Below are 27,505 nucleotides of genomic sequence, written 5' to 3'. Positions count from 1 at the left end.
GAAGGCCGTGCGGCACGATGGGATGTAAAAAAAAACTTTAACTTTTTTTGTGCAAAGCCAAATATGGGAAGGAGGTGTTATGTCCACATTTTTCTGCTTACATTCGCTTTTACCTCTGACGCACTGTGTGTGTTTTGTATAAGGGCCAATGCCACTTCGTGCCAGTCCCCTCCCCGTGCCTGCGCCCCTGATGTCTGACACCGCCACCCAATCACCACTCCCCCAACCACCGACAAAGATCCCCCGTGTAGCCTTCAACAGACCGTTGGGGCAAGTGCCGTTAACCAGTGCCGGATTAAGTTAGTGCGGGGCCTGTAGCATATGTTATAAAGCGACCCTAAATACAAAAAAACACATAAATCTAAAAACACAAATGTTAAACTTACATAGTAAAGTAATTGTTTTTTTTCATTTGCTATACAGACAGATAATACGACAAATCGCTAACCTTAAACACCCAGTCGTTCATAAAAGTTGAAGGCAGTATAGTACTATAGTATAGAGCAAGTGCAGAATCACTGAACCGGAATTGATAGCTCAAACGCATTTAGCGTGGGGTCCTTGAAAGTGCGGTGCCCGTAGCATATGTAGCTACTTTTGCTACTAAGATAATTTGGCACTGCCGTTAACGAGCACCTACCTATGAAGGCCAGAACGGCACAAGCGGGGCCGGGTGGCCAACACCACGCTCGGCCGCCTTTGTCTCCCCAGTGCCGATATTCACACACCACACCAGGCACTGGCTTGAGAATGAGTCGACCTAAGTGAGGCCCAGCACCGGTTAAAATATTCGCCGCTGTTGTTGGTCGCGAACGGGAATCCAACAGTTGGTCGGGTTCTTAGTGCAGTGCGCGCTAACCACTTGCACCACCGCTCCCCACTGCCCCCCCTAACCATGCCATGCGTGCGTGGGTCCACACAAAGGTGATGTCACGATGGGCTTTTTTTTCTATCGTCCAAAGATCACCGTTTCAAGCGGTGCCAGTGTGAGCCACTCCCTCCCCTCCTCCACCAACCCCTGGCACGAATTACAAGCGCGCTGTATACGTGACCCCCCTCCAATACGTCCTAACCAGGGATGACAAAGAGAATTCCGGCCAGAGCTCTCTCTCTCTCTTTTTTACAATCAGAGGAAACAAGAAGATGCTCGGTGTAGTCGGCACTTTGCCTCGTTCATCATTTCTTTTTTTTTTCAATGAATTGCTTTATGTGCCCCCCCCCGTTTAAAGATTTATCTCTATCGCTCTCTCTAAACGGAGCCCACGTTCACCCACAGTGTCAACAATCGAGGCGTGCCAAGGTTGTACCTTTATTCCGTTATTGCAAGCGCGTTGCAGATGCCTCCAGCTCCGGGTGTAGCGGTGGCACGGTAGTTCGATGTACCTGGTGACCTGAGTTCGATTCCCGGCCACGGTTAACATCAGTGGTGAGTGATATCTGAACACCATCTCGGGTCCCCATCATGTTCAGTTCGCGTGCAGGAGTGAGATGGCTTGTGGGATCCCAGCACCACAAGAGATGATGATGATGATGACGATGATCTTGAATAGAGCAGTGGACAAAACATGGCCGAGGACGATTATGACTATTTAATCCTTCCTTCGTTTCTCAGTCCGCTTGTCCTGGTGAGGGTCGCGGTGAAGGTGGTCCAGACCTCCCTTTTCCTGGCGACAGACTCGAGCTCTTCCTGGGGGATTCCCAGGCGTTCCCAGGCCAGCCGAGCGACATCGTCCCGACAGCGTGACCTGGGTAATTGTTCAAATATTTTGCTGAACTTGTGGGGTCATGTGTGGTGGTGCAGTGGTTCGCTCACGTGCGCGATGAACCCTGCGACTCGCAGCCACGGTCATCATAATTGGCCAGTGCGATATCTGAACTGATCCTGGGCTTCCCACCCCACAATTAATGACACTGACTATCAGTTGGTCAATCTGGTCGTGGCTTTGGGTCGGCACGCTGGCGATGCTAAGGCACCGCGCAAAGTGAGACCCTCCCCCCCAAATCACCCCACCGTGCAGCCCACCGCAATGCCATTTGGTATCACCGCCGGCATGGCACGGGTTAATGAATAAGTTATCCGGGTAATTGCAGATGCAGGCATGCATTATGCATGTGTGTGTTGTGCACGCTTCGGAAGCCTAATTTAATGAAAATGGTTTCGCGTGACCTTAGCATATTGTATGGATATATTTATATTTCTTACAAGGCTGCGTTAATGACCGAGGTGTAAATTATTCAGAGCCACAACGCCCGGTAAATGAATGAAAAAAATACAATTCAAGGTACGTTTTAGCAATGGAATGCGAGCACATCGCATATTCCGAGTGTCATATAAGACGCCCAGGGTAAGTTAGACGCACCCCCCAAACTTGTGCCCGGTGTAAAAAAAAGTTATACTAATCTGGTGACGCACGCACACGCACACACACCTACCAGATTATAACACGTACCCTCAACTTACGCTTTCAACCACACGGTGAAACGATGCGTGCGTCTTACAATCCGTAAGGTGCAGCACAGAGTACTTCAAATAACAAATCAAAATCAGGAATATATCTGTTTTTGTTTTAGCGTGAGCGAGACACGATTGCTATATGATATGACACGAGAGGCGTTTGCGTGCGGACAACGGTTGCTGCCATCGTGTAAGTTCGAATGTGTACGGGGTTGGGACAGCAGGTGGATGTGAATTTATCAATGCAAGCGCACGTGCAGAGCGGTGCTCAAGGTGAAGCGAGTGGCGCTGTGTTGATAGCGGCATGGCGATCACCACGGCGACGCAGTCACATAAGACAGAATTAGAATATGTATTTATACTGGAGGAATCCGATGAGCTATAAAGCTCTTTTTTCACAGACGTCCAGTATTCAGGTCAGAGCGTTGCAACACCAAATAATAATAAAAAACACGATCGGAGTGCAAAGTATAGGAAAGGTAGACAGGGGGGAAGAGACCCAAGAAAAAGACACAGAGACAGACCAGACACAGACATGTGACCAAGACACAGAGACAAGGAGAAAGACACAGAGAGAGGCAGACATGGAGTTACATGAAGCAAGTCACCCGGTGAGACAGAAACACATAGAGAAAGAACAACATATTTCAGAACCAGGATTCGAACCCAGGATTAGGGGACAGCCGGTTTAGTGTTGTGGCCTCCAGGTCAGCCGACCACATCAATTGTTTATCTTTCCTTTACGTGAGAAAGAGACGAATAGGAGTGTTAAGCGTGCTGGGAGGCGGTAGGACAATAAATGTCTGAGTCAGTGTGCTTGTGTTGCTACCCACAAGCATCATTTGTGGAAGTGTGAGAGTGGGTGATATTTTTCCATACTTGTTTAGGTGCCCTCCCTCCCATCTCAAACTAATGTTGATTCGTTTTGGCTTACACATGGACGAATTTGGGTCATCGTCAGTATCGGCCATGGTTAATGCACTGCTGGACGAGGGCCTCCCAAAACCATGCCATCTCTCACGAGATCCTGCGACGTATGAATCCATCCCGTCACCTGCGCGCGAGCTGATTGCATCGCTCCATATCGCAGGTGGACAATGTCGCAGACGGGTTCTATCGAGCGGCTGAGTGGAGTGGAGCAATCGGTCAGGTGGGGCCCCCAATATTTTATTTGTCTCGCACGGTCGTACCTAGGGTTATTTTTTTTCGCGGCTGCTCTTGCCAAAATCACATCATTAGGCTCACGGTCTCGAACATGTAACGCTGTAGGGGCGCTCCGTCTTCGCAAAATGCAACCGCTACAGCCCCGTCGCTACATCTCTGCAACATAATTCTTATCGACGCGAATCTCACGACATAAACACCCCAGTAATGGAGTTCTATGTGAAAGCATTTTCACACAAAAAAAAACGTAAACCGTGTTTTAAATAAGTGTTTCTTCTTTTACACAATTGTTAAAGAATAAAACAGATCTCATGGTGGTTTTTCCAAAGGGGGTCCCAACTCGTAGCTTCGGCCACCAGTTGCAGGGGGAGGACAAGGCACTCCCTGCCCCCACGCTAGTTATGCCACTGCTGGCTCCATTCCTCGGCTGCCACTTTTAACACGTCGTAAGCTTTCGCGACCGATATCATTCATAATAAAGGGTTTTGGGGTTAGATCGCGTAAGTAGAAATGTGTCGTAACCCTCCACCACCCGACACGGCCAATTAATACTAGTAATGGATTTGTCACGTCAACAAAACGCGCCAATTATTTACTATACTCTTTGGCTCTTTCGGTAAAGTCACCTGAAGACGATTGCTTGTGTGGTGATCGAAACGTCGTGATTTATCATTTTTTCTACCTACGTGACTTTACCGAAAGAACCAAAGAGTATGGATTCCTGCAGTCACGAAAGCTTCAAATCAAGATCAATTAGTTACTACTTCAGCCCACCGGTGAGTTTGGAGAGTAAATCCACAACATTTACAATTTACTCCCGTTTTATTATTCCCGAACCTTCATCAATTATCATCCCGTTCTTGCGACGCGTCCTGCCCGTGCAGCCCGCTTTACTTTTCGACAAGCGATTGAATCAGGGCATGAATGGGGGGGTGGGATCGGGGGGGAAGAGACAGAGCAAAAAACAACCGCATTAACATTTAACGGAGTGGCGTTAAATGTCACTGCCGTGGTCTCCACTTGCCCTGCGGGACGCGACGATCGCTCGGCATTGCTTTGTTTGTCCTCAATCTCTCCCCACCGTCCTGTACCACTCACCGCAGTGTCCCCTTCATCATCATCATCACCGCCACCACCATCAATGATGCACGGCGCACCGTCTGCTGGCCGCGGTGGTGGTGGTGGTGCCACAGCAGCCATGATGTTGGCCACCCACCCTTCCGTCACTACCCCTTTCGATGTGTAAAGTTGTGGTGAGATGGCAGAGGAGATGAGGATGAGAAATTATAGACGCGGCGCGATGAGAGAAGCATGGGCAAAAGGTGGGAGGCGTAAACGGGACGAGAGATACGGATGAGACAGAGATATCGTGAGATGAGAGCTGCGGACAAGATAGCGTTTAGAGATTTAATTCGATTGTTTACGTCGATTGAATGTTGATTTTTCTCTGAATTCTAGCTGACAGACAGCCCATGTGTCTATCCACTGCAAGGATACGAGTTGTGGGAATGATTTGACCATACTTCACCACTCCGGTCAGTGCGACTTGAAGGCAGGCAGCATGGACGGGAGACCATAGACGGGCAGTACAACAATGTATCCTTGTTAGACCAGAGGACGCCAAAAGGTCTAACACCGTTTGAGACTAGGCTCGAAAGAAAGCTGTCTCTGGTGTGGACCAAACAGTTTCAAAGACAATGCATATATTATCAGAGTATGTTTTTTGTTTGCATTCTGACCACAAGTATTGTGGTTAATGCAGACATTAATCTTTGTAAAAGGTTTCAGTTTTGTTGCCAGAGAAAGGGGAAACCCCCTATTATTATATTTTGGTACTGGCAAAGGAGGTCTAATGATGTAGATGCTTACCCCGAGCCCTCATTACTTTGATAGTGCATTGTCTTTGAGCTGTACGCCTTTTGGCGTCCTCTGGTCTAGTACCAATTGAGACGAGGCTCAAAAGAAAGCCGCCTCTGGCGTGGAGCAATCAGTTTCAAGGACAATGCATATATTATTAGAGTGTTTTTGTTTGCATTTTGACCACAAGTATTGCGGTTAATGCAGACATGATTCCTCGTAAAAAGGTTGAAGTTTTGTTACCAGAAAAAGGGGGGACACCCCTATTATTACGTTTAGAATCGACAGGAGTTTAAGTTGGGACTTACGAACAAATCGACTTACGAACAGACCCCTGGAACCTAACTCGTTCGTAAGTAGGGGACGGCATTCCTCATTCTGATTGCTGCACGTGGCCGCCGCCGCCGCGTCACGTGTTGTTTTTAACACGTGACGCGTCTAGGAGGGCACGTGACCGGACGTGACGTCGCCACGCCTGCTCTCCACCGCGACCCGGCTTTTCAAATTACATTTTCCCTCTCGTTTTTTTCACCTCACAACAGCGCAACAAACTAAGGTTACTCGACTGAACACGCGATATCCTGCTAAGATTTCAACAACAACCACTCGGCAGTTGAGCTAAGCGCTCAACCATAGAGGAGGAGGAAGAACAGAACCCCGTTTTAGTGAAGAAATGTGCCGACCGCGGGCCCCAAGCCTTACGCTTTTCCTAGTCCGACTGGCCGGGCTTGCTGCGGGGATGACGGCAGAGACCGGGCCGGGCAGCGGGGTTCTCTACCCCCGTGAGTCTCGGTCCCGCGAGCTGAAGGAGCTGGGAGGCTTCTGGGCTTTCCGGGCGGACGATTCGCCGGGCAGAGACGAAGGGTTCACGCGGGGATGGGCCGAGAAAGGGCTGATGGAGGTGAGGCGAAGATTTTAGTTTTTTGCTTCGTGCTTTGTTCAATTGCAACATTCGCTATTGTCAATTGTTTTACCGCTGGACGATGGTCTCGCTTGTAGGCACCACCAATACGTTGAACTTCTTTCGCACCCTACGTAGTCAACCGTGCTAATCGGAGGTGCGGCGGAAGAACGAGAAACTAAACACAAGAAGCAGTTTTAAAGAAATCTGTTTTCAGTCTAGATTTAAGCTTGCGTAGCTACAGAGGCTTCCTAATATCGAAAGGAAGAGAGTTACATGTGTGTGGAAGAGAGTTACATGTGTGTGTAAGAGAGTTACACGTGTGTAAGAGGGTTACGTGTGTGTAAGAGGGTTACGTGTGTGTAAGAGAGTTACATATGTGTGTAAGAGAGTTACACGTGTGTAAGAGGGTTACGTGTGTGTAAGAGGGTTACGTGTGTGTAAGAGGGTTACGTGTGTGTAAGAGGGTTACGTGTGTGTAAGAGCGTCACGTGTGTGTAAGAGCATTACATATGTGTAAGAGAGTTACACGTGTGTAAGCGTACGCAAGAGCCCACAGTGCTGTGGACCCAGTGGCCTGAGTTTTACCCATTGATCAATGCGGGCTGCTGAAGATGGAGCGAGATGGAAAAGCACCTTCCTAATTTGCCAAAAAAATAATAAATCAATGCGTATTACCTGTTACGACATGTGGAATGTAACGCTGACGCTGACAAAAGTTGTAAAGTGCGTGAACAAGCTTGGAGAGGAGGTATGTGCATCGCAGAACGGTGAGGGATGACGAAACGGGAGGATTTCTCCACAAATCCGGCAGTCCGCCTGATGAAGCTAGTTGTAATTACTCGCGAAACATCGTACTTAGATTGTAAATGTTGTGGATTTGCTCTCCAACGCACCGGTGTGCTGTACTAGTAACTAATTGGCATGTTCTGTTTACGTGACAACCCTTACTGATTCTTGGGTCTTTTGGTAAAGTCATGTAGATAGGTTCAAAGACAATAAGACCCAAGAATATTAATTCCTGCAGTCACGAAAGCTTTAAGTCAAAATGTAAACTTTTCTAATTGGCAGTGTTGGGTGGTAGCGGGTTTAACGCCCTTCATGTTTACGCAATTTAACCCAAAAGAAACATGGATTATATCGGTCGCGAAAGCCTACATGTTAAACTGACGTGAGTATCATTGCCCCCTCCCCCTTTGTTTCCTTACTCTCCCTCGCCTTCACTTGTTGCCCCCTCGACAAGACGGGCCCGGTGCTGGAGATGCCCGTGCCTTCGAGCTACAACGACGTGACGCAGGAGGCGGCGCTGCGCGACTTCGTGGGCTGGGCGTGGTACGAGCGGCACGCGTGGGTGCCCTCGTCGTGGGTCGCCGAGAACGCCAACCGCAGGGTGATGCTGCGATTCGGCAGCGTGCACTACAACGCCATCGTGGTGGGTTGCCCCTTGGCGGTAGTGGTGGTGCGAGCAAATTGGGGTCCCTAAGGCAGTTTGTTTTTGGGGGGTCGGGGGTGCTTGGGGTGGGCTCCCTCCCCCTTTCAATTCATAATATCCATGTATGAATGTTGAACTTATTTTTCACCGTGCATAGCCAACCATGCTAAACGGAGGAGCGGGTGAAGACAACAGATAGATGTCTATAGAGATGCTACTGTAGTGATCTGAGAGAAGAGAAATGCAGAAGATGAGCGAGTAATTGCTTTTTTGTTAATTAGCATGTTACGTTCGGATTTCATTTTGAGTTTAATCTCGGGGCCCATGAGCTGTTTGGACCCCTAAGCTTTTTCTTAATTTGCTTTCACTTGGCGCCACTTCCTGGAGAATGGGATGGAGGAACATTCTGTCCACTGCATATTTGATTAAGTTGTGTTGATAACAGTCCTGGTGAGATGACACCACAGAGCCACCCGTGGGATGGCCCCTTTCATTCCCTCTAGATTGTTGGATCGCTGTATGTCAATAATGAGATACTATTATAAGTATGCTCTTAGAAGCAATGTCTTGAATTAATTAATATGCACATTTGCTTTATGTAAATGTGTGCGTGTTTTTTTTTCTTAAATGTTGTGCAGTCTGGGTTTGGTTTCTGGCCACGGCTAACATCAGTGGCAAGTCATTTGTAAACCTGTTCTGGGGCTTCCTAGATCAACTCTAAGTTAAATGAGCCACATCGTTCCTTCGTACGCCCACCATCCCAACATTAATAGGCACTCGCTAAACGTCACTTGTCCCTCGCGGTCTTTGACAGCTGAACAATGATTTTGTATATTCCTTTATTTTTTCTTGACAGTGGGTAAATGGAAAGGAAGTGACACGGCACGAAGGCGGCCACCTCCCATTCGAGGCCGACATAACGGCCATCGTGCGCTCTCCGGCCTCCACACCATGCCGCATCACCGTGGCCGTCAACAACACCCTGACGCCCAGCACGCTGCCACCCGGCAGCATCGAGTACATGCGGGACACGCTCAGGTGCCACCACCCGTTGGAGTCCACGCTTGAGCATGTTTTCTCTGTGGCATCATCTGCAAGGTCGAAACAACCCACTCATTTGGCTTACCACTCACCAGGTTTCCATTGGTGTAGCGTGGTGCCATAGGTCCTAATGCAAGGAATAAAATGGGGGAGCCCCCTTGTCTGCCTTACCCACTTTGTAGTGCAGCGTCTGGGTGACGACTGTTCACTGTAGACATAGGAAAAGAAACCGTATCTCTGATGCTCCCATCCCCGCACAATTTTCTGTAAACATCCATCAGGATTGTGTCTAATGTTTGATTTGCGTTTACTAAACAGCCGTTTATTTTCAATTCCCACTTTATCTTTCAGTTGATAAAATATGAAGAAATGTGGATTCTTCAGTTTTCGTGTAGGGTTTGAGTTAGGGTTTGGGATAGGGATTAGGCGTCATAGGTTGGGGTTTTGGGTTTGGTTATCATTTTGGTGTGGGGAGGCCCTCATCCAGCAGTGGATTGAGAAAAGGACCATACATGTCATCCTTTCAGAATTTAGCATCTCTGGCCCCCCACTCCCCCGCTCGATTTTTTTGACGCAATTTCGATCGTTGCTATTGCACACAGGTACCCGCGAGGATACTTTGTTCAAAACATCCAGTTTGACTTCTTCAACTATGCTGGCATCCACCGCCCAGTGCTGCTCTACTCCACGCCGGACGCCTTCATCGACGACGTCACCGTACTCACCGACTTCCTACGACGACCTGGGTGTGGGCTCTGCATATGCTAGAGTTTGTGCATCGCACTTGGCTGGCCACTACATACTCTATAATCTCAATTATTTTTATTTTACCAGGTAAGGCCCACTGAGCTATGTAGCTCTTTTTCAGAAGCGCTCAACGAAGTGGCTTATCACGTGGAAATTTTAAGTGGCAGCCAAATACTCTAAACGCACGTTTAGAAATTTAGCGAGAAAAACTGGAGAACCCGGGGAAAAATCTACGCAACCACGGGGAGAGAAACATGCAAACTCCAAATATAGAGGCGTGAGGGTCGGGATCGAACCCACAACCTCCTGTATACCAGGCGAGGTAGTTAACAACTGGCCACATAACCCGGCAAGCCCCACGATGACCTATTTGTGAAGGGTAGTTACCTATCCGAGCGCTCTCCAGGCTAAACTCTGATTGGCTGCTGAGATCCGACGAGATTGGTCCAGGTGATTTTATCTTAAGCGACACTTATTCCATGAAAATTGCAATATTTAACTATTACGTGCACTTTGTTATTCAGAGAGCACCGGTTCAATCTCCCAGTGCAGCAGTTGAAATAATGGGATTTCTTTTTTAAAATCCTCCTGTCCTTCCAACAGTATTAATGGGTACACCACAGTCATTCGGCAGGTCGCGTGTGGTGGGGTGAAGTGTAGGTACTCCCCACTTCTTCCAAGACGTCTGGCCAGCGTGGAAGAGTAGGCCAAAACACACCCTCCTGACCGGGCGCTTTAGAGTGTCCTAGAGTGGTGGCCCTTTTCGCCAGCAGGGACGACCTGAGGATGTAATTGCGGGGCTGCGGCATTGATGCCACCTTGCGCTGCTCTTGGTTTCGACCAAGGCGTGGTGAACTACAACGTGTCGGTGGTGGGCGCGGACGAGTGCCAGCTGGTGGTGTCGCTGAGCGACCGCGAGGGCCACGAGGTGGCGAAGGGGGAGGCGAACTGCAGCGACGGCGTCGGCACGCTCAAGGTGGCACGGCCCAAGCTGTGGTGGCCGCTCACGATGCGCCCCGAGGCGGGCTACCTGTACACGCTGCAGGTGAGGGAGAGAAGAGAGAGTGTGCACGGCAGCACGGCACATGTGTTGTTGTGGGGCGCGTGAAAAAAATCTGCACTCAACGACGTCAATGATGTCAGTATTCAACAAGGCAGAGGTTACAATTTAAGTTACAATATGTAACATAAATATTCTTCTTTCGTATGGCTGATTTAGATGCAGAGCCACAACTACAATTTCACATCCAGGTGGTCAAACTAGACATTCGTGTCAGGAGTAGCGATGAGTATCGCTGTGACGTTTCCTTTCCTATTTGTGGATTGGACATTGCGTCGTTATACGTTGTATGGTACCAATGAGAAACATGGAAATGTACGTACACCGATGCATATACAGATGTGCACACTAATGCAAACAGACTGCTCGTTTTCCGGTAGCACATGTATCATAATTTGGGAGCCGCTGGCATTGGTGCTTTCTTCCTGCCCCATTTGTTTGTCACCGATTCTCAAGACTAGTTTCCAATATGGTCCTGCGTGGCAAAGTTTGACCCCTTCATTCTATTTATTACATTTTCATTCTACGCAGGCTAGGCAAACTGAATTACTCGGTGAAAACACACACACACAGCGGGAGGGCATAGGCGCTAAAACACGAACGGTCGCACGGCTGACTTTGCGGAGGGCTTGCGATGCAGGTCCACGCCAAGTCGCTGGTGAGAGGCGAGCGGCGCGAGGACTGGTACAACCTCCCCGTGGGCATTCGCACCTTGCGCGTCACCGCCACGCAGTTTCTCATCAACGGAGAGCCCTTCTACTTCCGTGGATTTGGCAAGCACGAGGACAGCGACGTGAGCAGCCCTCCTCCTCCTCACTCCCCCCTGTTGCTGACAGAGATACTGCACAAACGTGTTCAACCTTCCTTGAAAAATGTTAATATGAAAAGTAATATACCAACATATCTCAACAAGAATATTTTTCAAAAGTGTACTTGCTTTGACAAAGTTCAGAATAATGGTTATTTCCAAAAATGTGCAAAAAGGGATACATGCTTGTAATACCCAGGGGAAAAGTATATAATTCAAACTGTTAAGAAACGTGAGTGGCAAGTTGTTTTTAAATTAGATTTTTTTTGTCGGCAGATTCGCGGCCGAGGCTTCGACTGGGCGATCCTGGCCAAGGACCTGAACCTGATCCGGTGGCTGGGCGCCAACTCATTCCGCACGAGCCACTACCCGTATGCCGAGGAGCTGATGGACGCGTGCGACCGTCTCGGCATCGTCATCATCGATGAGTGTCCAGGCGTGGGCATCACCCAACCGTGAGTCTGCGCATCAGTCAATCGGGATATTAAATCATTGTAGTCCGTCAATCGATACATGGCTCAATGGGTACATCAACGAGTATTTAAGGCGGAGATGCAACCATGCTATCATCTGCTCGTGTCACGGCTGGCACAAGGGCTTCCACTAGATGGAGCTATTGAGGGTATTTGGCCTACTCTTCCACGCTAGCCAGATGTCTTGGCCAGAGGTTAGTATTCCCATGCTTTGCTCCACCACACGCAACCTGCCGATCAATTACTAAACTAAAAACATTTTATTTGATTTTACTAAGTAAGACCTACTGATCTATATAGCTGTTTTCAGAAGTGACCTGCCCATTAATGATAGCTCAACGAAGTGGCTTATCACGTGGAATTTTATAGCAGACCGGAGCACCCAGAGAAAAATCCGCTCGACCACAGGGAGAGACATGCAAGCTCCAAATATACAGGCGTCTGGGTCGGGATCGAACCCACAAGTTCCTGTTTACCAGGTGAGGTAGTTGACAGCTCTCCACCATGACTAAGTGTGGTGTGCCTATATATACTGTTTTGGTCAAATTTCTGTCGCAGGACCCTTCGCCACCAGACATAGCCAACAAATTAAATTGTCACTTGTACAAGCGTTTAACGTGCCAGTTATTGTTTCAGCTCACCGGTAAGTTGACCGATTCTCACAACAAAATTTTGCAATTAAATACGTTTCACTTGAAACTGCACCAAGTATCTGCAGGAAAATCCAGGAAGTGAGAATAAAATCCAGCATGTCAGAACTGCTTAAAACCCAAAAATCTATTTGTGAATCCTAACATTGGCTGCAAAATCCTACGTGTTAAGTTGATAACTACTACTGCTATTACACTGGTCAACACACTTTTTCTGGCATAAGGTATTCCAACGGTTTTAAGGTAATTTTGGGGTGCAGATTCCAAATCTGGCATCAGTTTTTGTCTATCACATCAGGTTTTTGAGATATAAAATATTGCATTTTCAATAAAAACTGCAGAAGAAAAATATTAAATAAATGTGGATATCTACATAAAATGATATTATTAACACACTATCCTAAAAATACAGCACCATATTTTAACACTAAAGCAGTCACTGACTCGGAACAACTTGCAATCATAAGTGACAGAGTTAATTTTGGGTAAAATCAATGAAAATGGGGTATGCCGATAGCATAAACATGAGATATGATAGAGCAAATCTGAGATCAGATTTGGAATCGGCACCCTGAAATTAGTCTAAAACATCTGCAAAAGTCCAGGCCAGAAAAAAATGTTTTTTTTTTGCCGTAGCTGTCACGTGTCCACCCTTCCACACACAGCGCCAACTTTGGGAACGCGTCGCTGGAGCACCACCTGGCGGTAATGGGAGAGCTCGTGAGGAGAGACAAGAACCGCCCCTCCGTGGTCATGTGGTCCGTCGCCAACGAGCCCGCCTCTCAGCTGTCCGTCGCAGAGCCCTACTTCAAGTGTGTGCTCTCCCTTTCCGTCAGTTTGTGTTTCGGCGTGTGAGGAATTTGCCAAACATCTCGACAAGAAATTTAATTTAGGGCAAATATCTCGTTGTCATCATCATCGGAATTGTCATCATTGCTACCGTTAGCCATAATTAAGGCAATGATTTTGGTTTTAATTAAATTCACGACTGAGGTGCTGGGAAAAACAAGGCTTCAATGGGAAAATATACATCTGTTCCCTGTACCGTTTTTTGAAATAATGAAAGCACCTCATCTTAATGCGTTTCTACAACATTTCCAAAATTGTATAGACTTAAATTGATTCACAGTTTCCTTTTGTGAGCTCTGTTACAAAATCCTAAGCCTTGGCTGTTATCAGTCCACGGCTGAAGGCCTCACCCGAGCCATTGCCATCCTTCATATCCTTCATTAACCACGCGATACAACAATCCGTCTAGCACGTATTCATGATCTGATCTCGGCTGATCTCAGGGGCCCCGGGTGGCAAGATGTTAACTACCTCGCCTAGTATACAGGAGCGTGTGGGTTCAATCCTGACCCTGACGCCTGCTGTATATTTGGGGTTTGCATGTTCTCCCCCCTGTGGTCGCGTGGATTTTTTTCCAGGTCTTCCGGTTTTTCCATCCACATTTAGAATCCACATGCCTTAAGAGCGTTGGTTCCTATAAATGTTAGCATGAGGATAAGTCACTTCGTTGCGCTATCATTTGTGGCCAGGTCGCTTAAAAACAAAATAGCTATATAGCTCAGTGGGCCTTACCGGGTAACATAAAAATAGTGAATAGTTTATTTCTCCAACTCCACAGTGGACATGTCGGGCGTGTTTTCCCCCCTTTGGCCGCCACTCCATCGCTGGTCATGACTGGTCGTCACGTCTTCTAGTGACGCGTCCTGCACGAGCCCACTTTGCTTATCTAACAGTCAAACATATCTCTCTGGAAATTTAAATGGCAAAACACGTGTTAAATGGTAATCAATTTGCTCCAAACTTACTCGGCAGAACCCTCGTGAAAATGGTCGAGATCCAGGTTCTCCAGGGTAATGATAGAACAATTATTTAGGTATTTTATAAATTTTTGGATGCTTGGCAGTGGCTGATGGCATGCTTGTTTTGATTGTAATGACAATTGTATGTTCTGTTCTACGGTGTATTTGAAAATGGAACAATGTAAAGGTGCGGGCATTGGTGTATGGTGCTTTTTTCTGGAATTTTTTTGCTGTTTTTTTTCCTGGATTTTCAGTTTGCACATAGTCACTTTAAGATGTTTTCATGTTCATGTTTTTGTTTTTTTTTGTTGCGGTTGTACCCGATTCAAGAGCCGAATGGCTCACAGGGCTATACCTAATAAATAAACTTGAAACTTGAGTAGTTTACTGTTCTCCCGTTGTAAAAACGTTGTCTTTCAGGACTGTTATCGAACATACGCGGCATCTGGACCCAACTCGCCCAGTCACCTACGTCATTAACCAGAGCTTCCAAACTGACAAGGCGGTAAGAGTTCAAGTTATTTTATTTTGCTTTTAACCAGGCGAGGCCCCAAGAGATGAGTATTCGTCTCATTTGCAACAGAGTGACCTGGGATAAAGACATATTTACATATATACACACAGAGAAACACACCCATTCAAAGGAAGGGCAGTCCTGGAGTGGAATGTACCTAGTTTGGCCAACACGGCACACAAGGGGTTTGTGTAGCTGATATTATTCTTGGCCACCTTTGTCCCCCCAGTGACGATATTTATATACCGCACCAGGTACTCATTTAAGCATGAGTCAACTTATGAGAGGCCTTGGACCGATGAACATATTCATCACCGATACTGCCCTTGAGGGGGATTCACCAGTTCAGACGTCCTCGCCACAGATGTTTGCCAAGACCGGGAATCAAACTCGAGTCCCGACGGCTTCACAGCCCAGTGCCACCTTAACTCGTTCGCCGTGCGTTGCCAACCACGACCGTTCACGGCGGCAGGCGCAGTACACGGACGTGGTGTGCCTCAACGCGTACTACTCGTGGTACCACGACGCAGGCCACCTGGAGGTGATCGTGCCGCAGCTGCGCTACGCGCTGGACGGCTGGCACGCCAAGCACGGCAAGCCCGTGCTGCAGACCGAGTACGGAGCCGACACCATCCCCGGCCTGCACTCGGTGAGGCCGGCGCCCCCTCCCGCTCCCCTCCGCCACACCATGCCACGCCGCTTCTCGAACGCCATACAAGAGCGTTCGTTCATTCACGTGCTTGTGATTTGGTGGCTTGCGTAAATCCTGCAGCCGCGTAATCGATTCTTAAATGAAAAAGATAACGGACAAGCAAATTGTACGAATAGGTCGGAGAGACCAGTGCAAACGAGATGCAATCGAAACAGAACGAGAAACAATAACAATCGACATCATTGGAACCTCATTTGCCAGTAGCAAAATATGATAATTGGTTTTTTACCCTTTTATCTGGCAACAAAACTGACACCTGCGCTTTTTGGCGTCATCTGGTCCAACACCATGAGAGACTAGGCTCTAAGGAAAGCTGTCTCGGGTGTGGACCAATCAATTTCAAGGACAGTGCATACATTATCAGAGTTATGTATTTTTTTGCATTCCAACTGCAGGTATTGTGGTCAATGCAAACATGACTCCTTGTAAAAAAGGTGTCAGTTTTGTTGCCAGATAGAAGGGTAAAAAAACTATTAGCAATAATAATCGAGACCAAAACAAAATTTTATTCTGGAATCGAATCTTCGACATTTTGATTTGTACCAGGGATGGATTTTTACATGGCCTACTTGAAACTCACACAGGAGAGCTTCATTATAAAAACCATCCACTCAAAGCGTTGATCTCTGACCCATTCACTTTCCCAGGACCCCCCTTTGATGTTTACAGAGGAGTACCAGGAAGCCGTCATGAAGAGTTACTTTGAAGTTTTTGACGAGAAACGTGTCGCATACTTCATCGGCGAGATGATCTGGAACTTTGCAGACTTCGCAACGCAGCAAGGTGTGTTCTTGTATACCTCAGTCACGTTTGCGAGTTTTGCACATCTTGACACTCCTTATGCATGCCTGTGAATATTTTGTCACTTATGACTGGTGGTGGAATGGCGGCACTGCTTCGAAACTAGTGGTAAATATCTGAACCGGTTATTAGCACGGTTCGTAAACATCTGCACTGCGAAAGCAAGATGTTATCTCCCTCGCTTGGTATGCAGGAGGTCGCGTGTTCGATCCTGACCCTGAAGCCTGTATATTTGGAGTTTGCGTTGTTATCCCTGTGGGTGTGTGGATTTTTCTTCAGGTCCTCCGGTTTTGCCCTCCACATTTGGAAATGTGCGTTCAGTTTATTTGGCTACTATAAATTCCCCAAGTGATAAGTCACTTCGATAAGCTACGTGTTGCCAGATCGCCTCTGAAAAAGAGCTAATACCTCTGGGCTTCACCTGGTAAACAAAATAGTTAAGGTTTACGTAGCCCCCACATGAGCCGTGCCCGCTTACAGCACTTGGCTACACGGGGGATCTCTGTCTCTGTACGACGACGTCAAGTTGATCGTTGCACCTCCCACGTGACCGCGGCGAGCAGGCGTCACGCGCGTCGTCGGCAACAGAAAGGGAATCTTCACGCGCCAGCGACAGCCCAAGTCGGCGGCCTTCCTCCTCCGCGAGCGATACTGGAAGCTAGCGAACGTGACGGTGCCGCACGTGACCGGGTACGGAATGTCGTCCATTCTGAGCACATCGTACCACTAGCGGGAGGGGGGTGGGGAGAAGGATGGGGGGCTTGGGGGCTTGGTGGAAATTAACACGTGCTCGATCTTGCTATCTCGCTTCTCACGCTATTGCTGGCACCCAAGGGGTAATGAGGCGCGGCCGCTGAAGACGCCGGCAAACCCTACCCCAACTCTGCGAACACTCAGACTTCAATGTGGAACAAATAATTTGAAAGTCTCCATTCATGCAGTCTGTCTGGTTGGTGTAGGAGAGGTATTTGCAGCTGATGTTTTTTATTCACTTTTTTCATTGTTGGTGAATGGGACTATATGGATGTCATTTTTGTTAAGAGCCACTGATTAAAATAAATCACCGACAACTACTACCAGTGCCTTAGTCAAAATACTCTCCACTTATCAAAGGTATATTTTGTCAGTGATTTTTAAGGATTAAAAACCAATTGTCATTGACGATTTGAAGTTATTGAGAACGATATAATCGACAGCTTAATTTTTATTGGAACAGCTTCGAGGATTCTGATTTATATTTAATAACTTTGACAGTGAATATCACATCCAAAAAATATGCTGTTTTGTAACAAATTCTAATCATCTACAAGATATGACCAGCGCCACTTAAGAGGCATGTTTTCTTCGCAGTGACTTCACACCAGAGCTGGGCTATCGGATTATTTAAGCAATCGATTTCTCTACCGATTATCAGTACGATTGTTCGACTAAAATCGGATAACACGACAACAGTTGGGAGAAATAAACGTCTCGCCTCTTGTTTTTCACGCGTACCGCTGCGATGGGCGAGGCTTGGCGACATCAACATCCATGTCACGCTGGGCCTGGTGTTTGTAGAGTCGAATAATTGATCAAAAAAGTGATCCATTGACCCCCACCGTCCACAGCGCGGCTTGGCACAAGTTTTTTGTGTGTGTCAGGACTCCCAAAATTGCTGAGCACATTCCTTTGCTTTCACAGTTGTGAGCAACCATTGTTTTGTAAATGATTTATTTCAACCTCAAGCGCTTAGGAATAAATGGAATTTATAAATGTTTCGGTTGAAAAAATTATGCTGCAATGTTAAAGAATTGTATTTTTTTTATTTATGAAACATTGACAAAATTTCTTAGGAATTATTCTCAACAGCTTTTGACGTTTGTTCAAAAACTTGTAACAATCTTGATACGTAACAATCACATTTTAGAGACAGAATGTGCAATTGTATAACAAAATGGGAAGTTCATTTAGTCATTGTTAACCTACAAAATAAACATTTTTCATGACATCTTGATACGTAACAATCACATTTTAGAGACAGAATGTGCAATTGTATAACAAAATGGGAAGTTCATTTAGTCATTGTTAACCTACAAAATAAACATTTTTCATGACATCATCTTTGCTTTTGGCCCTCGTGTCATTTCACATACACCATTTTATCTCTCGTACAGCTCGGGCAGGTTTTTTTGTTGGCTGCGACTGTAACAATTGTCCTGTAAAGGTGACGTGTTGGTACCCCAATGACCAATAATATTTCCCAAAGATATTTTGACTGACCTGTGTAAAAACGGCACACACACTTGAGCTGACCATGCCCACATCTGGAAAAAAAAAATCTTCAAGACAAAGTAACCTGATTTTTGCTGTATAGGTCCAGGAATGGATGGTGCAGATAGTAACATTAATTTGGCAGATATGTAACATGAGAGGATTAACCTCACTGAAAATCGCTCCTGCAATCTCTCGGTTTGCTTCCACAACATCTCATTACTGCCAAAATGTTTTTACCTGCGACTTCATTTTTTATCAACGGTCAAGTATGACGCCCTCCGCGATTCTCTTATAAACTTAAAGTAATAGCAACAACAACAATTAAATAACAATTAACAGTTTTGCCATTCGTACACAACAATTGCCAAGTAGTTCCTATCAGATTTGACATCGCTCCATTTCGCGAAGGTTTTCACGGTTGTTGCTGCACAGCTCTCCCCGATTCGTGTTCGGGTTATGCGACGTGACGTCCGACGTTCATTCCGCTCCACAACTCGAAGATCCCAACCACGTGGAACGAAACGTTGGACATCGTGCCACACAAACGCGCGGTACGACTTGGTAAACACGTCGGGGGGGGGGGGGTCGAGCCAAAGCACCAGTTGCTTTCATGCGGCTGTCGAGAACGACTGCCGCTGGTACAAGTGCAACACACCCCCGCCTCCAGCAGACGCAAAACCATCTCCGTCGCACGTGGTGACATCACAAGACGACCTCTGCGTTTACGGTGCGGCGGCCCGCGTGGAATCATTTTGGACGGCGGGATCGTTTTGCGGAGCGATCAGTCGCGCTTGTGCGCGGCTTTTCGCGACGAGCCGCTCCGCATGCGCGCGACGTTGACGGCCGTCAGCAGGAAGTTGATGGCGTACGTGGAGACGCAAATGATGCAGAAGTCATGCAGCACGCCGAAGAGGATGAAGGCGAGGTAAAAGCTTCCGGCCACCGACACCAGCGAGGTCCCCAGCAGCACGAGGTTGCCCGCACGGCTCGGATGCGAGATGCCTGCAACGCGGAAAAACGAACCTCGGTGAAGTTCGCCAGGTGTTGGATCGTCTAGGATAACAAGAGGGGTCTGGAGGAAAATGTTTATTTTTTTTGGCAGGGAATGATTCACTCCTCTTGCGATGTAATATAACATGTTGTAATTTTGGGTCACGATTCGATTGCGAATCGTTTCTATATCACTGGTGAATGTAGCACCAGCAGTGGCTGCGGGATTGATACAAACCTATCACATACAGCATATCACAAAAACACGGAGCTTAATATCAGCCAAGTTTTTAAGGGTCAGCAACCAGTATCCCTGCCTGTGGCTTACTATTTACATGCCAGCAACCTGGAAAACAGCGATAAATTATGCCTTCAAAATACTGAATTCAACCACGCAATGCTATCAATCTATCCATCATTCCATGACTGTTAATCAGTGGCAGGAACAGTTTGACTGAAGACCACAGCTGATGGAGATATCTGACCATTTTGTATTTTTGAATGGGAGTAAATGGGGAATACCCAGATAAAACCCACACAAAAGTGGAACACATTCGGAATCATCAAGTTCAACGTTTTATTAATGTGACTGGTTGATCATCACTTCACATCACCAGACTGCATAGTCAAAGTGTGTTCTCCACCTAGCAATGTGTCACTGCACGTTGGTGGTGCAGAGCCAGTGGTTGCAATTCCACATCATCATGGTCAGGGCCATTCTATGGAAAAGAAAACTAAAATATCCAAAAACGTTGTACTTATTTTATCATCACCAGTGTGACGATAGAATGTGCTAACCCCCAACCAAAAGTTTAACTCGTATACTTTTAGTGGAACGGCTGAGCTACAACGCGCAAACGTGGCAGTGTGGAATGTTGCGAGCAAACACAAGTTGGAACGGCTAAGAGTCCATTTCAGATTATCTACAATGTGAACTCTCAATTTCAATGACACAGCATGGTTTGTAATGGGCCTCTGTGCAGATAACAAAATGCCCCCCCCCACAATCCATGACCCCTCCCACCCCTTCCACCTCTCCATATTCACAGCTTATCACCTGGGCCCTCAGTGCAGTTGCGCTGCCTGCACCCTTGATAGCTAAGCCACCATCTGAAAGTTGTGCCCGAACCACGGCTTCAGTTCAGCTGAGTGGCCACCAGGTCAACAGCCCCGTAAAATATTTCTGCACCAAGCACACCACATCCAGTATACCTCTTGCAATGCCCGTGGCTACAATTCACATGGCACCTATGCTTAAGTCTACGAGCAATACGAACAAAAAATATATATTCGGTGTGAAATGAATCCATGGAGAACAGCCGTTTGGTTGTTGCTTGTTGTTGCACACACCCAGCAGGACTTGCAGGGAGTAGAAGATGACCCCGAAGACACTGTTGGGCTGGTTGAGCAGGCTGCTCTGTCCGAACAGCGGAGCCACAAGACCGAATCCACGTCCCCACCTTGACAAGCACATACAAGATGGAGCGATCAAACAACAGCATTACTACTTGCCACGTGCCACCTACTCCAGTCTACCAGTTACCCAGACAATAGTTTTTTTACAACCGGCACCCCTGGCTTGTGGCTACCAGTCACAGATGATGACACCACCCCTATGGATGAAGACATGGAGGCAGTCGGCTTGGGCCCAGAGGACAGGGGGGCAGACAATGATAGTGCTGTCCCAGTTGGAGTAATAATTGCCCGGGACCATGGGTGATACCAGGAGATTAATTGACGGATGGATGCACATTCACCGCCTCAAACCGACGATGCAAATAATCGACCACTCATCCAATACTGTCGCGGTGTAATGGTTAGGTTGAATATGCAATCCAGGGGTCGTTAGTTTAATTCTATCTCCCGGTACGGCAAGGGCATGCTCCCTTTATCAAGTTTAATTTAACCGCCCCCCAGCCGGTATCGTTGAGCGAACTACAGTTGTGTCGACAGGCAGATCGCTTGTGATGGGGTAAAGTGTTGGAACTGCATTCCCCACCTCTTCAGAGACGTCTGGCCCAATTCGGAAAAGTTAAGACCACAAACATCGTCTCTAGAGCTCCCTCTGGTGGTGGCCCTGCCGGCAGCAATGGCATGCGCGCGGGACCTGTAAACTCTCTACCCTCTTAACTCATCGTCGCAATAAGAGATGAATGGAAGGGAATTTCAAAAGTGGTGGAGTTGGGAGCGAAGAAGCAGAAATTAGAAATGGTGGTGACCTGCAGTTGTGGCCAGTGAAGCGAGTGCGCGAGTCGGTGTGCTGTTGGGACCTGGCGTATGGTGAGTGAGTGAGTTGTTAGTGAGTGAATCAAGCAGAGCGGTGGTTTCGCAGTTAGCGTGCTCCGCTACGAACCCCGCAACCCAAGTTTGATTCCTGCTCACGGCCAAACGCCAGTGACGATTACACTACGTAACATTATTTTTGTTCCTGGGTAGTGTTATTTTATAATTGCTTATGCCTCAAAAAGTATAGAAAATGGCTTTTATTCCCCACAAACTTTGCTTTTGTGACCAGGACTTTATGTGAATGAAATACACAAATGCACACCACGTTTCTCATTGACAATAGGCACATTTAAAATATCACTGTCCTGGTCACAAAAGCAAAGTTTGTGGGGAATAATAGACATTTCCTGTACTTTTGAGGCATAAGCAATTACAAAATAACACTTACTACCCATGAACAAAAAAATATGTTTTTGTTACAGTGTTATCTTAACCGGCCCTGAGCCTCCCCCAGGTCGACTCAGCCTCAAATGAGTACCTGGTGCGGTGTGTAAACATCACCACCGGGGAGACAAAGGCGGTCGGGCGTGGTGCCACCCACCCCCCCCCCCCCCTCTTGTGTACCGTGCCGGCGTCCTTCATAGGTGCCCTCTGACACTTTGCCCCAAAAGTCTCAGGTATATATGGGAGGGAGGGGGAGAGATATTTTTCTGTGTATTTCAGTGAATGAGTGGGTCAGTGTCGTTGTGACCTGCAGTGTTGGTGGTGGTGGTTGGCGTTGTGGATGAGACGACACAGACAATCTTAGCGCTGGTGCTGCATATGCCATGGGTGGCACAGTCGGGTTTTTTACAATCGGGTTTAATTGTCTTTTTTATATTACAGTCCCTCCAGAAAAACGCGATTATGCGATCGCAAGATTCCACGCAAAATCAGCCAAAGTCCGCATATTTATGCGGGGGGCGCGTTTTTTCAAATACGCCGCACTTTTGCCGCATAAATTGCAGATTTCCGCGCGCAAAATATGCGGGCTTGCATGATTTCATAATCCCCGCATTTTCGTTGCAAAAAGTCACATATATCTTAGCAGAAAGTTGAAAAATGTTGCGTTTACTTCACACAAGCGCAGCCGTTTCCCCTGTTGCCATGGGAACGTTATGAAGTGTTAGAGGCTACGTAGTTAGTTTTATTCAGGAGTTTATGCAACTTTACAGTTGTAAGATTGCACTTTTTTGTTAGTAGTATGTACATTTACATTACTGTAAGACTGTACTGTTACTGTATTGCTTACGTTACTGTGCACTGAAAACACTTATTTTAACAGAAGATGTCTGTTTTGTATAGCTACCTCTGTAAAACAGGAAGCACACATTTTATTTTTTAATATTTTATTTATTCATTTTTACAGAAGTTGTAGCATATTCATTTTGTAAAGCTACAGAACTTGTTCGACTCAATGTTTTGTAAGTTTGAGCCATCTGTTTGTTAAGGTCTGAAATAAAACAAGATGAGAACTTAAATATTCCCAGCACTTTCTGTGATGTAGTATGCTTGCTTATCATAGGAAGTAATAAGAAATGACTCTTTACATTAAAGTAGTAGCCTAGTGAATAGGGTGTTGGGGGAATCACTTTTTTTTTCTCTTTTTCATCAAACCGCAGTTTTTGCAAGTTCCCGCAATTTAATCGCATAAAATTGCATAAATATCCCGCATATTCCATCGCATTTTTTAAGAAAACGTGCCGCATAATCAACGATTTTTGCCCGCAACAGTCACCAAAAAACTCCGCGTTTTTCTGGAGGGACTGATATTAAACCCGATCATCTGAGATTGGGAGAAATCCGGTTGAATTGGTTATAATTGCAGAACCGCACTTCTCAACGATGGGCTTCATCCATTCCAAGCTAAGGAACTCACTGGCGCCCACGATTGTGGAGGAGAAGCTCGTGTTCATCAAGACCAACCTGCCCGCCGCATTCTACGACTACCCCGTGCCCGACGGCCCCCCCGAGTACGATAGCAGCAGCACCGACGAGGAAGCAGCCTAAGCCTTGGATCAGAGTTTAGTATTCATTAAACCAGGTTTTAATTATCCCCAAAATCGGGTTTAATTGTATTAAAGAAAAAACCCGATGCCTGCCGCTGGAAAAATCTGTTTTTTTTTCCACCCATGGCATATGAACACGTGCGTTGAGGTTCTTGTTTGTTTACCATATGGTGTAGTAAGCACGTGTGCAGCAGCCGTGGTAGTAGCAGCAGCGATTGCAGAGCCAGAGGGAAGCGATGAGCGTTAGCGATGGTGCTGGCTTCACATCGACAGTGATCACCTTAGTCGCAAAAAAAACTATACGACTGAAACTAAACACATTTTAGTTTTCATTTACCAGGTAATGGTCCACCGACCTGGCTATCACAAATGATAGCTCGAGCAAAAAGGCTTATCGGCAGGTTATAAATGTGGAGGGAAAAACCGAGAGGACCTGGAGAAAATCCACGCGACCAGGGGGAGAGAGAGAGACATGCAAACTCCAAATCTACAGCGGCAGGTATTGTCAGGGTCGGGCTCGAACCCACGACCTCCTGCATACCATGCCAGGTAGTCAACATCTCATAGCCACCGTGATGATGAGATAGAGACACGCAAACTCCAAATATACAGCGGCAGGCATTGTCAGGGTCGGGCTCGAAACCACGACCACCTGTATCCCAGGCGAGGTAGTCAACATCTCATAGCCACCGTGATGATGAGAGAGACACGCAAACTCCAAATATACAGCGGCAGGCATTGTCAGGGTCGGGCTCGAAACCACGACCACCTGTATCCCAGGCGAGGTAGTCAACATCGCATAGCCACCGTGATGATGATGAGAGAGACACGCAAACTCCAAATATACAGCGGCAGGCATTGTCAGGGTCGGGCTCGAAACCACGACCACCTGTATCCCAGACGAGGTAGTCAACATCTCATAGCCACCGCGTGCGCCCAATAAACGACGGATGACAAAAAAACCCAATAATCGATCCCCACATAATCGAACGCTAACAAAACAACAATAAAAACAATGTAATGCCGTAGTAACCTGGAGGAGAAGACCTTTGAGCAGCTGACGCTGTCGCTGAAGTCGCACCACGCCGCGTAGGCCGAGTCGCGCTCCTTGGCCGCCTCCACGTGGAGCGCGAGTAGCGACAGCGCCACCCCGAGCGCGCACAGCGCCAGGCGGACACGCAGCTCCCAGACACCACCAGAGCCACCACAGCCACCACCAGAGCCACCACCACCACCAGAGCCTGAGCCACCACCACCAGAGCCACCACCACCACCACTACCAGAGCCACCACCACCACCAGAGCCACCACTACCACCAGAGCCACCAACACCACCACCAGAGCCACCACCACCACGGGGTGGTGGGGGGCGAGACGAGGACGGGCGAGGAGAAGACATTTGGTGGTGGTTGGTGGGTGGTGGTGGTTGGTGGTTGTGGTGGTGGTTGGTGGGTGGTGGTGGTTGGTGGTGGTGGTGGTTGGTGGGTGGTGGTGGTTGGTGGGTGGTGGTGGGTGGTGGGTGGTGGTGGTTGGTGGGTGGTTGGTCGGTGGTGGTGGTGGTTGGTGGGTGGTGGTGGTTGGTGGGTGGTGGTGGTTGGTGGGTGGTGGTGGTTGGTGGGTGGTTGGTCGGTGGTGGTGGTGGGTGTTGGGTGGGTGGTGGTGTTTGGTAGGTGGGTGGTGGTGTTTGGTAGGTGGGTGGTGGGTGTTGGTTGTGGTGCTTGGTGGGTGGTGGTTGGTGTTGGTGGGTGGGTGGTGGTGGTGGGTGGTGGGTGGTAGTTGGTAGTTGGTGGGTGGTTGTGGTGGATTGTAGTTGTGTGGTAGTTGGTGGGTGGTAGTTGATGGGTGATGGTAGTTGATGGGTGGTGGTGGTTGGTTGGTAGCTAGTGGTTAGGAGTGGTGGTAGTTGATGGGTGGTGGTGATTGGTAAGTGGTGGTGGTTGGGTGCTACGGGGTTGTGGGTCACCGCGGTTGATGATCTGGTGGCGAGTGAATCCACCCGGAGGAGCCCGGCGTGCCTGCGAGTCGTTGTTGACGGGTGGCAGGGGGTGATGTGTGTGTGCGTGTGTGTGTCTGGTCTGTGTCTGTGTGAAGTCGCCTCGGCCACGTTGGGTAGGGGCGGATAAGGCAGATTAACTCGCCGTGGGATGACAGAAAAATAACAATTATTTTTACTCATCCAGAGATACAAATATGAGGCCCCGTGTAATGAAAAATACGAGGAAATAAACAGAACCAGGGTAAACAGTCAGAACTTAGGGGGGGTAAAGGCCAGTTTTAAAGCGTCCTTAACGGAGAATATAAGTAACAAAATTAATCAGCTGACAGTACCCTTCCCTCCACGTCTAAAATATTAAAAAGTATTGTACAGTCTTGTTTTCGGTACCGTTTTTGTTTTTGGGCGCAGCGTTTTCAGTACTGTTTTTTCAATATTTTCAATACAGTCAAAGTATTGTTTGCGGTACATTAGTATAAGTACAGTATTAGTATTGTTATTCGTACAATATTTGTATTGTTATTGGTACAGTATGAGTATTGTTATATAAGTACAGTCTGAGTATTGTTATAAGTACAGTATGAGTATTGTTATAAGTACAGTATGAGTATTGTTCTTACAGTATGAGTATTGTTATAAGTACAGTATGAGTATTGTTATAAGTACAGTATGAGTATTGTTATAAGTACAGTATGAGTATTGTTATAAGTACAGTATTAGTATTGTTATAAGTACAGTATGAGTATTGTTATATAAGTACAGTATGAGTATTGTTATAAGTACAGTATGAGTATTGTTATAAGTACAGTATTCGTATTGTTATAAGTACAGTATTAGTACATATTGTTCTAAGTACAGTATTAGTATTGTTATAAGTACAGTATGAGTATTGTTATATAAGTACAGTATGAGTATTGTTATAAGTACAGTATGAGTATTGTTATAAGTACAGTATTAGTATTGTTATAAGTACAGTATTAGTACATATTGTTCTAAGTACAGTATTAGTATTGTTATAAGTACAGTATTAGTATTGTTATAAGTACAGTATGAGTATTGTTATAAGTACAGTATTAGTATTGTTATAAGTACAGTATTAGTACATATTGTTCTAAGTACAGTATTAGTATTGTTATAAGTACAGTATGAGTATTGTCGGTGCTGTGTCTTAGTGCTGGTAGTGGACTGGGAGTCCCCTTACTAAGATGGCCGCCACTCGGCGTCATGACGTCATCGGCGGGAGACGAGTGGGGGAGGGGGGTGCCGGGGGTCCACGTGGCTCGTGCAGAGCGGCTCCGGTCAGGAAGTAGTGGGAGTGGCCGGTGAGTGGTGGGGGGGTGAGTGGGGAGGGGTGGGGGGGTGAGTGGGGAGGGGTGGGGGGGTGAGTGGTGGGGGGGGTGGGACGGTGAGTGGTGGGGGGGGGGACGGTGAGTGGTGGGGGGGGGACGGTGAGTGGTGGGGGGGGGGGACGGTGAGTGGTGGGGGGGGGGACGGTGGGGGGGGGGACGGTGAGTGGTGGGGGGGGGACGGTGAGTGGTGGGGGGGGGGGGACGGTGAGTGGTGGGGGGGGGGG

At 47.4% G+C, this 27,505-nt stretch overlaps 2 protein-coding genes across 3 annotated transcripts; one reads left to right on the top strand and one right to left on the bottom strand.

The window, feature by feature from the left end:
* Nucleotides 1-5,931: 5,931 nt before the first annotated feature.
* Nucleotides 5,932-18,412, top strand: GUSB (glucuronidase beta). The gene is given in 13 exon segments (XM_061561146.1): nt 5,932-6,377; nt 7,621-7,809; nt 8,666-8,847; nt 9,453-9,582; nt 9,584-9,596; nt 10,443-10,642; nt 11,298-11,450; nt 11,742-11,920; nt 13,254-13,400; nt 14,817-14,901; nt 15,383-15,559; nt 16,270-16,405; nt 16,987-18,412. Coding segments are annotated over 13 exon segments (1,986 nt in total). The 5' UTR covers nt 5,932-6,149; the 3' UTR covers nt 17,154-18,412.
* LOC133348378 (uncharacterized) lies at nt 18,206-26,496 on the bottom strand. Of its 2 annotated transcripts, XR_009755799.1 has the most exons (4): nt 24,974-26,496; nt 21,017-21,126; nt 18,493-19,678; nt 18,206-18,384 (listed from the first exon to the last, which is right to left on the bottom strand). XR_009755799.1 is itself a non-coding variant. In XM_061561145.1 (3 exons), exons 1-3 carry the CDS (start codon nt 26,113-26,115, stop codon nt 19,458-19,460), a joined length of 1,473 nt encoding a protein of 490 aa, XP_061417129.1. In that variant the 5' UTR covers nt 26,116-26,496; the 3' UTR covers nt 18,206-19,457. The 2 variants fall into 2 exon arrangements, 1 of the variants encoding a protein (XP_061417129.1); XM_061561145.1 differs by having other exon boundaries at nt 18,206-19,678.
* Nucleotides 26,497-27,505: the final 1,009 nt, after the last annotated feature.

This window comes from Lethenteron reissneri, chromosome 27, assembly GCF_015708825.2.
Source record: "Lethenteron reissneri isolate LAM-NWPU_2019-01 chromosome 27, ASM1570882v1, whole genome shotgun sequence".
Lineage (NCBI taxonomy): Eukaryota > Metazoa > Chordata > Hyperoartia > Petromyzontiformes > Petromyzontidae > Lethenteron > Lethenteron reissneri.
The sequence above is the reverse complement of the archived record's forward strand: the minus strand, read 5'-3'. Positions and strand labels throughout refer to the sequence as shown.

Excerpts from the sequence above, each read along its gene's own strand:
- LOC133348378 (XM_061561145.1), bottom strand. The coding sequence starts at position 26,115 with ATGAGTAAAAATAATTGTTATTTTTCTGTCATCCCACGGCGAGTTAAT. Across the intron at positions 21,127-24,973 it reads TCAAAGGTCTTCTCCTCCAG|GTGGGGACGTGGATTCGGTC; the intron begins GTTACTACGGCA and ends GTGCTTGTCAAG. Across the intron at positions 19,679-21,016 it reads CTCCCTGCAAGTCCTGCTGG|GCATCTCGCATCCGAGCCGT; the intron begins GTGTGTGCAACA and ends TCCGCGTTGCAG.